Source organism: Lacerta agilis, chromosome 17, assembly GCF_009819535.1.
Source record: "Lacerta agilis isolate rLacAgi1 chromosome 17, rLacAgi1.pri, whole genome shotgun sequence".
NCBI classification, from domain to species: domain Eukaryota; kingdom Metazoa; phylum Chordata; class Lepidosauria; order Squamata; family Lacertidae; genus Lacerta; species Lacerta agilis.
The window spans coordinates 5,974,358-5,987,639 of record NC_046328.1 but is presented as its reverse complement, the minus strand read 5'-3'; the positions used below and the strand labels follow the sequence as shown (position 1 = coordinate 5,987,639).

The 13,282-nt window shown below is 45.1% G+C and overlaps 1 protein-coding gene across 1 annotated transcript in view; it reads left to right on the top strand.

The window, feature by feature from the left end:
- Positions 1–13,282, top strand: part of LOC117038809 (transmembrane protein 132D-like) — a 128,412-nt gene that overhangs the window by 73,373 nt on the left and 41,757 nt on the right. Inside the window, exon 2 of the mRNA XM_033135750.1 lies at positions 10,140–10,283. Coding sequence (XP_032991641.1) covers positions 10,140–10,283 — 144 coding nt within the window. The remainder of the gene's footprint in view (positions 1–10,139; positions 10,284–13,282) is intronic.

Here is a 13,282-nt window from a genome sequence, read left to right as displayed (position 1 = left end):
ATCGTCTGAATTTTGCAATGACATTTTCCAGCCAAGTTTTGTGCACAGCAATGCATCTATTGGGATAATGTGTTCACAAAGATGCATATATTTGTGTAACTTACATACAGGAGAATTCCTTAGCAAAAACGTGTATGTATAAGGGAGGAAATGCATTAAAATGCTAATAAATTGTCACAAGGGTTTTTTTTGTATTTGTATTTGTTTTTTTTTAAATGTAAACTGATGTGGAAATGGCGAAGCATGAACTTTTAAGAAACTGGGAGAAACATAATTCAACAATTTATTGTCCAGTTCAGTCCAGTTTCACATGGGATGTGGCTAAGTCTGTCTCATCCTCTTCCCACGCTAGTTTTTAAGGGGTAGTCTTTAAAATCCTTGGGGAAATACAAATGTATAAAACAAAATGAAAAATATACACGGCAGTCTGAGGACTCCAGCTTTGTTTTTACCTGGGGGGCAGAAATGTCATTCCCCACTCCCACGATACAGTTCCCTCTGAGAGCTACAGAATGTCATCAAGTCCCATATGTGTCCAATGGTGACTGACTCCCATTTTTGTGTGAAACTGGTCCTCTTTGGTTTTAAGCCTTGTGGGGAGTTTTCAGGATGGGGGAGGCGGGGTCTTGGTGGGCAGAGCCATCTTGGTGCTGGCCTCTCAGGGGCGAAAGAAGGGCTTTGCACCTTGCCTGGCAGATAAACCAGCGAGCAGCTCCTGAAGCCAGCCAGAGCCAACGTCACTACAAGATCGGCTGCTGAGGCTGCCGCTGCCACATTTCCTGGGGACAGATTTGCAAATCTGGGGACATTTTGGGGACAGAATTTGTCTGGTGACAGATGTGTAAATCCGGGGACTGTCCCCGGGAACCGGGGATGTCTGGTAACCCTAATTTAGTAATGAATAATAAACATAATATCAGGGACGCGGGTGGCGCTGTGGGTTAAACCATAGAGCTTAGGGCTTGCCGATCAGAAGGTCGGCGGTACGAATCCCCACAACGGGGTGAGCTCCCGTTGCTCGGTCCCAGCTCCTGCCCACCTAGCAGTTCGAAAGCACGTCAAAGTACAAGTAGATAAATAGGTACCGCTCCGGTGGGAAGGTAAACAGTGTTTATGTGTGCTGCTCTGGTTCGCCAGAAGCAGCTTAGTCATGCTGGCCACATGACCCGGAAGCTGTACACCGGCTCCCTCGGCCAGTAATGCAAGATGAGCGCCGCAACCCCAGAGTCTTCTGCGACTGGACCTAATGGTGAGGGGTCCCTTTGCCTTTTTAATAAACATAATAATAAAGGTGGCGGAGCTGATCTTATTATTGTAATTACAGAGAAGAAGAAGAAGAGTTTGGATTTGATATCCCGCTTTTCACTACCCGAAGGAGTCTCAAAGCGGCTCACATTCTCCTTTCCCTTCCTCCCCCACAACAAACACTCTGTGAGGTGAGTGGGGCTGAGAGACTTCAGAGAAGTGTGACTAGCCCAAGGTCACCCAGTAGTTGCATGTGGAGGAGCGGAGACGCGAACCCGGTTCCCCAGATTACGAGTCTACCACTCTTAACCACTACACCACACTGGCTCATTCCAGCAAGGCAAAAGCGCTCAGGGGTGTGGAGCAGGGTCAGTGGTCAGTGATGGGTGTTCCTGGGGGACTCCCAACAGCCAGAAAAGAGGCATGGGGGGGATGACTCCTGATTCAAGCATTTAAGCCCCCTGCAAATATGCCTTTGTCTTGGCAACAAGGTATATCGGGGGGGGGGAGGAGCTTTGCCCACTGGGTGTATGCTCCTGCCTAATCTGTAATAATCTGCTAATCCAATTTTATCAAAGATAATATGTTCACACTGAATAAATGAGATCCATTGCAAACACGATCCTCGTTTGTTTTCGGTCTCCAACTTCCAGCGCATGCAGCTGTTTGTCCAATTGCAGAGCAGCTTCTGTTGATGTCAGAGGGAGGGAGGGGATGTCTGAATCTGTCCACCTCCTTGAGGATGTCAAACATTTTAGAATATATTGGTTTAGAAGCTTACTAAATTTAAACAGAAGCATTAACGCGGCCCTTCGGCTCTCTTGACAGATATAAACTCTTCCTTGGGGGGATTGCGGTAATGCTGTCTAATCAGCTTAAGGAGTTAATTAAACAGCTGTCACTTAGCTTCTTAATTCTGAGACTTGATGCTAAATAAGATTTGAAATTAGTTATGCATGGCAGAGGCGTGAACCTTGACGCACTGGAGATGGCTCCCAGCCCAAGGCAGGAGAGAGAGAGAGAGAGAGAGAGAGAGAGAGAGAGAGAGAGAAGACGTTTAGGTGCGGTACAAATCGACAGTTGTGAGATTCTACAAGGGGGTAAACTGAGGCATTTGCTCTGGTCTCAGCATAGGCAGTGAGCCTCTCAACATAATGCAGTATAGGTAGAGCCCAGCTGGAGCTGACCAAAGGCTAGTCTACCCCAGCAAAGGCTGTTCTCCCCAGGCGCAAGCCACATGAAACAGAAATAGCCTTCCTTCACTCTTCCCCAGCCAACTGTCACCTGCTTTGATCCAGAGGGTGGCACTATCTGTCAGCCACCTTTGTCTCAGGGTGCATTTACACAGCAGTTTGTTTCATTTCCTTAACTGTTTATTTCCACATTATATTTGAACTTTCACATCTAAAAGCCACTTCTGGAAATCTAGCAGATGTCCTGTGCTTATTCCTGTGTTAATTGCTTTCTGGGGGAAAAACATCCATCTGCAACCACATTAACCCAGAACATTGCTGGGGTATGGTGATGAAATTTGGGGTTGCAGGCCAGCATACAGCTCTTTCCTGCCATTTCCATGGGCGAGTCATGGGAAAAAGAAGCACACCTGTGTGAGAAGGTTGGGGGAATTCCTCAACACAACCAGGCACTGTGGTGTGAAAGGTACATTGGAAAATGAAGTAGAAGCACTAGCATCATGATCAGGAAAACTGTTCCCTACACCAGAATACATCCTCAGTGTTGCCTTTGCAAAATATGGGAGGGAGGAGGATGGGGACTAACCCAGAATTAGCCAACTCTGCCTGTCATTGGTTCTGGATCCACATGTTGTTGGTTCCTCCTTTCTTCTGCTCTACAGTCCTAATGGCCAACAGTCTCCATTAACAGTGCCTCTGATCAGCCCTCATGACTTCTACCCATTGACAGCCATATCCTTTAGTAATTTCTTTACATTATAAACCATATTTCCCAAAAAATCATATCCATTTCTTAAATTATTTTCTTAATTCATTATTTCACATTTCCTTAACACTTAACATAATTCTAAATCTGCAGTCTAACATTTCTTTCAAGTTCTTTCTAAATTTCAATCTTACTATTTTTTTCAAATACATTTTAAATTTCTTCCATTCTTCTTCCACCGCGTCATCCCTCTGGTCATAGAGTTTCCTGGTCATCTCAGCAAGTTCCATAGAGTCCATCATTTTCATCTGCCATTCTTCAATCGTTGGTAGTTCCTCTGTCTTCCAGTTTTTAGCTATCAAAATTCTAGCTGCTGTTGTGGCATACATAAATACAGTTTCAACACCTTTTTCATTTCATTATAAATCTTTTCCCAGAAGTCTTTTACCTTTGGGCACGTCCACCACTGAAGGATCTCAGATTCAAGCAGTAAGAAGCAGAGAGAGATCTCATCCACTTTATCCATGCCACACATAATTTTGTATGCCCCTATTATGCCCTGCTTTCTGGTCTCCCCTAAACTAAAAAGCTCCTCGTAGACCCCGGATCATTTTCATTGCCTTTTTCTCTCACTTTTCCAGTTCTATAATATATTTTTTGAGGTCCGGTGACCCGAACTGGAGACATGCCTCAGCTCTGGGTATACCTTGTGTAACAGAGGTGAACCGGGTGGTTCAGGGCAGACTCACATTCCCAAGTCACCTCATTAACAAGGCATGTTGAAGCTGTGGGAATGTTCAAGGAGGCAGGAGAGGATATATTGTTTGATTATATCCTTCCCAACTTGTGTTAACAAGTTCTACAATTTAGCAGAGTAACATTCCCCCTTTTTTAAAACTTGCACAGTGGATAACATCTTTGCCAGGCTGGTTTAAGCCTCTAAAATAAGTTTCCTGGAAATTCCCCTTTTATTCCCTCATGAAAAGAATAGACAGGACACAGTCTTGGTATAAAAGTATATAAAATAGTTTACTCACATTCTGTTCACAAATGGATCCCAGAAGGCAGACTTAAGTTACAAAATATATACACCTGGAATCTATCCCATAAGGAGATAGTTCCTTTGTCCTCTCTTCGCTGGAAGCATAAAAGGCGCTGAATCAATTTGTCTGAAGTTTCCCAGGTTTCTTACAGGTTTCTCGTCTCATCTCCTCAGTTTTTCCTACTGATTTTTCCTACAGAAAAGCCCCCTACAATAACACAAAGAGGAACATTATTTGCTTAATCCACTTTGCAGGGGGTCCTGTGCCTACAAAGTATGGGGGGGAGTTATATCCATTTTTAGCTACCCCACTGCAGGGAATGGAGAACACAGAGCTTGGTTACACACAGAGCAGCTCAGAGCACCTGTTGAAATGGAGAGAACACGGAGCAACCTAAAAACAGTTCAGAATTTTTTTTTTTAATGTACACATAACAGAGAGAAGGTGAATCTTGGGACCTGTGCACACTCCTGACCAGAACTGTGTGCAATAATTAAAGTGCCGCCGCACCACAAAATCGTACAAAGGGATTATGATTTGGCAGTTTCATTTCTGATCCCTTTCCTAATGATCCCTGAAATGGAATTCACTCCCCCCCCCCCCCACAGCTGCTATGCACTGGATCAATGCTTTCATTACGCTATCCATTATGACCGCAAACTCTCTTCCTTGGTCGTTCTTTCTTTCTGTGATCATTCTTCTTTCCTTGTCCTTCCCTGCTACAGATTTGAAACAAACAAACAAACAAACAATAAATAAATAAATAAATAAAGGGATGCCTGCAATTAGACCAGTTTACTAGATAATGCACGTTTGACTCAGAAGTAGGGGTGGGTGAGAATTTTGATTCAGTTCACCTTCAAAGGTGAACCTACCTAATCTGCATTTCCCCAAAACAACACGCAAAGGGAGGAGAGTCAAACCGCACAGAGGTGTACCACAGCTGAGACTGTCCTATCTCACAAGGGATAATGAAATCCCTGAAATTATGTTACTACCCAAGATGGAAGCTGAAAAAATGGAAGAAAGCGTGTAAGGAAGAGCTAGATGCGCTTCACAAGAACAAAATTTGGCAGCTAACCAGTTTCCATTAGGAAGGAGAATCAGAGGATACAAATGGACCTTTGCCATCCTTCAAAATTCCCACTTCTCTAATTTTTGCTGTGCAGTTCTCCAACCAAGTAGTGTGTACAAAAATGCATATACTGGGGGAAAGTGTGCAAATGCTTTCAAAGCATTTCCCTCTATTTTTTTTGTATGGAAAACAACATACAGAATGCATTTTATTAGAGGGAAATGCTTTTTTGGGAGAGGTGTATATTAGCCGGAATTTGCACTCAGTGCGGATTAATTTTCATTATGATTTTTTGTTAGTTTAAAAAACGACAAACCTGTGCAGAAATGTGGAGAGAAGAACTTCAGATGGGAAAAAAAAATAGCAACTGAGTGGATTCAAAGTTGTCAGACTCACCCATTCCTACTCAGAAGTAAGGCCCAATTATCATCCCACTTAAAACACTCATAGAATCCTGGAAACTATAGCATGTTAAGAGTGCTGAGAGTTATGAGGAAACCCATTCCCCACCCCACAGCTACAATTCCCAGATATCCCTGGGAAGAGGTTTGATTGTTCAACCGCTCTGGGAATTCCAGCTCTGTAAGGGGAATAGGATCCTCCTAACCATGCTGAGCACCCTTAGCAAACTACAGTTCCCAGGATTCTTTGGGGAAAGCCATGACTCTTTAATGTGATAGGATACTGCACTTACTTCTAGCTATGGGGAACAGCTGTGGCTCAGGGGTAGAGTACACAAAAAGTCCACAGCTTTCCCATTCCTGGTGTCGACAACACTGTATTTGATTATTCTGACTCCTTATAAAGAAGGTTTCTATGTTCCTCTGTGCCCTTAGATATTCAGCTTTGGGCAGGCAAAGACCAGTTCTTACCCCTTCGAATACTCCCAAGACTTTCATAAGGCTAGTTTCTTCTTTCTCCAGCCTACTCTGTTTGCTAGCCGCTCAATCAAAGATCGCCCTCCTAGCCAATGGGAGTTCATTGCCAAGAATGTCCTCGGAACTTAAACAAATACATCTGTATTGTGCATTGCAATCTGCTGTCTCGCTAATGTGTTGGAACATTCTGATGGTGTTTTAATGGCTCTTTAATTCCGTGTTGTATTAAGGAAAGAACCGCAGCAGATTATACTTAATGCTAATGTGTTTATCCACAGGCTCCCCACATATTAATTGCTCGGAGAACAAATATTAAAAACTCACTTAAAATATATGTAAGCAGTTTGCAATTCCACGAGGTCCTACAGGCTTCCTGCTTATTCTTATCTGGCGGGGGACAGGATTGTTATAGAGGCTGTGCAAATTAAACAAAGTATTGCTAGCATGGAAAATAATTGTATGCCTTTCCTAGAACTGTGTTTCTCACAGACTGTAGTTCCATTGGGCCCAAGTTCATGTTGGACAGACTTTTGCTATGGTGCATGTAGGATTAGGCCAATGATCCTTGCAACAAGGACTGAGCTTTTTTACTATTTGCAGCAGAGAGAGGATAACTTGTAGAGGAATGAAATAGCTGGGCTTATCCTTGGTGCTCTATATCACCACCCTGGGCGTGGTGGGAAGCAGGTACTGCAGCTTACCAGTCCAGCTGGATCCGGTGATGTAGGCAGGGGCATAACGATGAGGTGAGCATGGGGGGCTGTGGCCCCAGGTGCAAAATGTGAGGAGGCATGAACCAGGCCCACCTGCAGAGATCCCCATTGTGCCCTGCCTGGCTCCAGCAGCAAAGGCTGGGTGAGTGTGGAGGGTGAAGGGCACCCTCTGCACCCTGCCTCCCTCTGGCATGTGACTGCCCACCCGGTGGCATCAGCGGCAAGGGCTGGGTGAGTGTGCTCCACTCCCACCTGGTGAGCACACTCCGGACCCGCCCCAGGCACCCGCAAATGGTGCTACGCCACTGGGTGCGGTGAGCCCTGGTGGTCTTCTGTTACCACTGTCACAGGTTTGACTCCCCAATCTGTGCCACATTACCTAGAGCAGCTGTTTAGACTTCCAAAGTCTGACCACTGCTACCTTTTGGAACAGGACCACCTACCTCTCTTGGGCTATGACATCAGCCTCTGGATCTTTCAACCAGCTGCCAGCTTTTCTACTTGATCTCTTTCATGGACCTTCTGTTTTAGCCTTCCGTTCCCTTAATTCACTTTCTGGATCCTTTTCTAAGGGGCACCATGGAGACATAATGCAGATATTGCTGAACTACAACTCTCATCACCCCCTGCTTTCTGGGCCTAATGGGAGTTGTAGCTCAGCAACTTCCGAAGGACCAAAGGTTCCCCACTCCTGGCGTAATGTGAATATCCTCACTCTGTAATTTCTCCTCATTCTGTCCAAATAATGACCACCCCTCCCTTACTTAAATGAGTATATGTGAGGCATAAAATTCTGTGTGCCAAAATCAATCTCCTTGGCTATATGAAAATGATTGACATCTTTTTATTTCAAAACAAATTTGATAGGGAAAGTCCACTTTTTCTAGGCAGCCTCACCAGGGTTATTCACCCCTCTGGATCATCATGTCCCTTAATCCTCTGTTAGTTATGGATGAGAGGTACAATATTTCTTCAAAAGAGTCAGATATCATCTTAGCATTCCCCCTTCCCTTTGGGGGGACTGTTTAGATTTCATCTTCTTTAATGTGCTGGGAAATCTCTGCCTGGGCTAAATAAGTATTTGTTTCTTCAGAATGAAATAATTCCATTCCCCAGGGGATCCTCTAAGTCCCCCCTCCATGCCTTTAAAGGAATGAAAGGAGAACCATTGCCAAGGATCCCACCCACCGCTTAATCTGGTCCAAGTGTTTGCTGTGGAATGAGAAAGGCCTGCTTGACTGGGGGAGGAAGGAATCCTTCAATCGCACCCTATAATGGAAGCGGCTTGGTGGTTTATAACATCATTAATACACAGTTGCTTACCTAAAGCCTCTGTTTTCTCTTGGTGGGCCCAACAGCTGATAATTCCCTCAGTTTGGAACTGACTTTATGTTTTGAAACAGGGGTGGGGAACCTTTTTTTAGCCTAAGGGCCACATCCCATTCTGGCAAACCTTCTGAGGGCCACAGATATTTTCAGATCACCCCTTTGGGCCGGGGCAAAAGTGGGTGGAGCAATGAATGTCAATTTTACCTTCGTACCATATGCTAGTTCATACCCCTCAACTGTCCCGGGAAACAGTCCATGGTTCACCCATGGATGGATGGATGTGACCTTTGGAATGTTTTGATCATTTTATATGTTAGTTTGTCTAAATGTTCTGCCTGTATTAAAATATATATATGAAAACTTAGAATCCACAGAGCACTTTTAGAGGGTTCAAAATCCTTAATATCCACGAGTTTTCTAATCCTTTTGTAAAGTTACTGTTATCCCCATTTTACAAATCGGGGTGTTAAGGCAGGGTTAGTAGCAGAAGTAGCAATGCCAGATCAGGATCACTACCGTGCAGTGTGGACAGGGCTTTCATAATGCAGCTGAACTTTGCACATTTATTCAGAGGTCAGTTGTACTGAACTCAGTGGGGTGTACGTCTGATGGAGGAAGTTCAGGATCCTTGAGAGAAACAAGGTTGGAGAATGCATCCATTGGCTCATACCTGTCTGAAGCCTCGGAGACTTTATTCTATTTCTTTTGAACTAGGACAAAGGAACTCTGTTCCTTTAAGATGTTCAAAGATCTACTCCCCATTTTTTATCTGTCTCATATTAGATTAAAGAGACTGGTGCTTATCCCCCCCCCCAACCAGACGAGAAAGTAAGAAAAGTCAGCTTCTGTTTGACTTAATTCTCAAGCCCTTAGGTTCTCTTCCACAAGTAAAATCATAGCATGTTTCAAACCTGCAGTGCAAACTATTTACATGAGAAATTGCCACTCCAGGGGCAAACGGGTTGCAAACCTTCAATCATAGGAACCGTATGAAATCAAGATTTGCTTGTTCTACATGTGGGTCTTTATTTTAAATGCCTTGGAATAGTGAATAAGAAAGATATAACCCAGGGTGCAAATCAGTAGTAACTTCAGTGGAGACAATGAAACTACTTTGGGGTTACACTGGGGTGCAACACAGAGAGGATCGTTTAGCTTTCATTGTGTGATTCAGAGGCTATCCAGATAGGCTGAATGTGCCAAGTGCAGTTCAGCCATTGTTTTGAATGTCTTAAGAATAATGCTGGTGACCAGGTTGGTTCATTAGAGAGAGAGAACTCCAAGAAGAAAAGAACATAGGAAGAGTGTGATGGATTGGACAATGGCCCATCCAGTCCTGCACTCTCCGTTCTCAAACTGGCCAACCAGATACCCACAAGCAGAACTTGAGCTCAACAACATTCTCCCCTCCTGCAGTTTCTGAAGCATTCAGAAGCATTCAGAAGCATGCTGCCTCCAACTCTGGTCTTTTGGCAGCGCCCACTGGCATTAGGATGGGCACTCTGTACATGCTCCAATAAAAACCCCACTGTGTTTAATAGGACTTATTCTCAGTTTAATGTGTTTAGCCTAAATTAGAGTGGATATTGCTAAACACAAAAGAAATTATTGGGCAAGTTGCACCAAAAGAAAGCATGGCTATTCTCCCTTTGAAAATACAAATGCGTGGATAGTTTCTGGCTGTCTCTAGCACTAATTGGAATGCAAAGAAAAAGATGCTAGTCCTTATGATAACAAAGCCAGACATTCATTCTAGGTAGTGCCCTTACAGATGAAATTCCCCAGGGTTTTTTTCTGAGAAAATTTATTCCGGCTGTTATTCAATGCTACTGCTAATCAGGCACATCAAAATCAATGGACCCAAATTACTAATGTCTGAAATGAACCTCTGCATAATACATGGAACTGTTGTGAGCCTTCCTCCAGCCAGCTGAAAATGGTGTGCCTTGTCTTTTAGGAAGCAGAGATCTTGAACACTGCCATTCTCACTGGGAAGACTGTTGCTGTCCCTGTCAAGGTGGTCTCAGTGGAGGATGATGGAACCGTCACTGACCTTCTAGAATCTGTGGAGTGCAGGTCCTCTGATGAAGATGTGATTAAGGTAGGGATTTATGTTATGGCTTTGCAAATGAATCCACACACACGTTTCTAGCGCAAAATGACTGGTTCTTCCCCTAGGGATTTAGAGGGCATCGTTTTCCATTCCACTCTGTACTGGTCAAATGCAGCACTGCTTCTGTTCTGCAGCAGTTTGTCTTCCTCCAAAAACAAACGTTATTTCTCACAATGTCCTCTGTGGCAAAATTGCGTAACTTGCATAATTTTAGTTATGGAAACTACTTAAGTTCCATTGTCGTTACCTTATTTCTCCCCATTCGTTTCAATGCAGAACACAATCCAAAATTTGTTTGTGCGCGTAAAATCAATCATGTATCATTTGTGGACCAAATGCAACAACCAGCAGGTGACCTCGTTTGAGCAGCTGTTGCAGGGGCACAGCACACCAAATGCTTGCAAGGAGGTTGGGTTTACAATCCCTGCCTTGCCCTGGGCACTGTCAATGCCTGCTATGGCACTGCATTCTCAGGTGCATCTCTCTCTGTCCTCCATTCAGGCAACTAATAAATGTGTGTGAGGACAGATTCCAACCATGCAAAAACACCCAAGGGGGGTACAAAGCAGGGCCAGTAAGTGTGTTTGGCTGGGATGTTGCCTGGGGAGAGTTCTGAGGGGCCACATTTAGCCCCTGGGCCTAAGGTTCTCCACTGTTGCTCACCCCAACACGTTATCTGCCTCTCTGATCCACCATCCCCAGAAGTCACTCTTTCCCACTCACTGCCTGTCACTCAGCCCATCATTCCCTTCCACTATTCAACTGTCCGTCACTCTTCCATTACCTGTCATAAATGTCTCTCTCCCCTGCTCCCTGTTCTCCCCTGCTTCAAAAATAGCACTTGTTCCCCAGTAAAAGTGTTTAGCATCAGGGCAGCAGAAGCCCGTTATATTTACAATAAAGGAAATTCTGACTTAAGTATCAGGAAAAACTTTCTGACAGTAAGAGCTGTCTGACAGTGGAACGGTCTCTCTCGGGAGGCTGTGGGCTTTCCTTCATTGGAGCTTTATAAGCAGAGGTTGGGTGGCCATCTGTCATGTATGATCTTGTTGAGATTCCTGCATTGCAGGGGATTAGACCAGTCAACACTCAGGGTCCCTTCCAACTCTGCAATTCTGAGATTCTATATTTCTGTAGACATGACCGTCCTATGGTTTAAGGGAGTGCAGATCGTTATTGCTGCTGCTTATATCTGTTTGATTCCCCCCCCCCCAAAAAAAAGCAACTTTAAAACATTAAAATAGATTCTATTATGTCAGGCTTCACTTGCCTTTGATGTTGCTCGTGAGTAACGGCCAGCTCCAGCGGTGAACTAAAAAGCTGTTTATTAATCATTAAGAGTTACAGAGTGTTGAAATCATGACTGCTCCATTACTTTCAGTTTCCCGGACTGCTATCTTCCCGTGCGCACCAGCCTCTCGGCCCTCTGATATGACGTCGGCGCCTCCGCCTCCCCCTCTGCTCCCCCACTTGTCTGCTACCGACAGTGTGTGACATTTCTCCCTCTTCGGGAGACGTTTCCTGGTGGGGGCTGGTAGAGTCAGATGAATCTGTAGAGATTATGGGCAACTGCTCTCGATATCCCAACAGCTCCCTTTTACTGGCTGAATTGCTATCTTTTCTCTCCTCTGCAGTTTCCCCTTTTCTCTCCCCCCGCTCCTCCTGAGCAATCCCTCTTTCCCTGACATATTATTATTATTATTATTATTAAAAATATTAAAATAAAGAATAGCTTCCCAGTTAAAATCCATAACACACAATAAAACATAAGAACAATGAGAGGGTTCATCCACCAACAAGGCCCTTCTTTTGCTCTTAACATCTGTAGAGCACCATGTTGACTTCAGTGTGAAGGACTCCCTCCTTCCCTACAGATCCTGTTGGGTGTTGGTAGTTCTGCCACCCTCAGAAGCTCAGGGTGGTGGCAGCCCAGGAGAGGGCCTTCTCTGTGGCAGCCCCTCAGTTATGGAACTCCCTGTCCACGGGGATGTGCCTGGCACCTCCATTATATGGTTTTTGGCCTTTGACACCTGAGATGCATTAGGGCTCATCCTATTTTTGTGATATTTAGTTGTTTTAAACTGTTTCTAATTTTGTATTTTAAATGGCTGCGGCTGACCTTGGGACCTTAGGGTGTAGGGCAGGGAAACAACAACAACAGCTGTTGCTGCTGCTTTAAACCTCAGGTAATTTGGTGTCTCGGAGAACTCCACGATAGGTCACCTGAGCTTCTTCGAGCAAAGGTGGGACCCAAATACAATAAATTTGACTGAAAGGCAATGGACAAGAAAATTTTGAATGTTGTGCTTGGTGCCAGGCCGAGCTGAAGCAGTTTGGTTGTGGTGGTAACCATGGGAACAGATGGAGCTGCTTTATACCGGGTCAAACTGTTGATTCGTCTAGCCCCGGGTTGTCTACTGTGACTGACAGCAGGCAGCTCTCCAAGGACTAAGACAGAGAAGGGTCTTTCCCTGTGATCCTTTGGGACCCAGCCTGAGACATTTTGTATGCAAATCAGGTGCTGTGCCATTGAGATCAGGGCTGCCTAAAGCATATGTGGCGTCAGGGTGGAAAGATCCGCCTGGTGCCCCTCCCCCAGGTTGCCCAATCCCAGGTGTGCAGGAGGGCAAAGCCGGCCATCCGCCTCAGCATCTTGCTGGCTCGGTCGCCCCCAAACTCGCGACGCAGAGCCGCCCACAGCAGAAGAGCCCACTGCGGCGCTCTGACTGACGGGTGGGCACTTCCCTGGACTCAACTCTCGAGCCCCGGATTCTCAGCCTGGTGCCCCTGAGAGTCTGGCACCCAGGTGCCCCACACTCCTAGCGCCTATGGGTAAGACGGCCCTGGTTGAGATCTTGCCCCTCCCTGTTAAATCGGTCTTAAGTGTGTATCAACCTTCCTCTTGAACCTTTGGCTTGTTCTCAGCCCCACTGTTTGCTCATAAACTGGCACTCTCTCGTGTATACAGTGTGTGTGTGTGTGTGTGT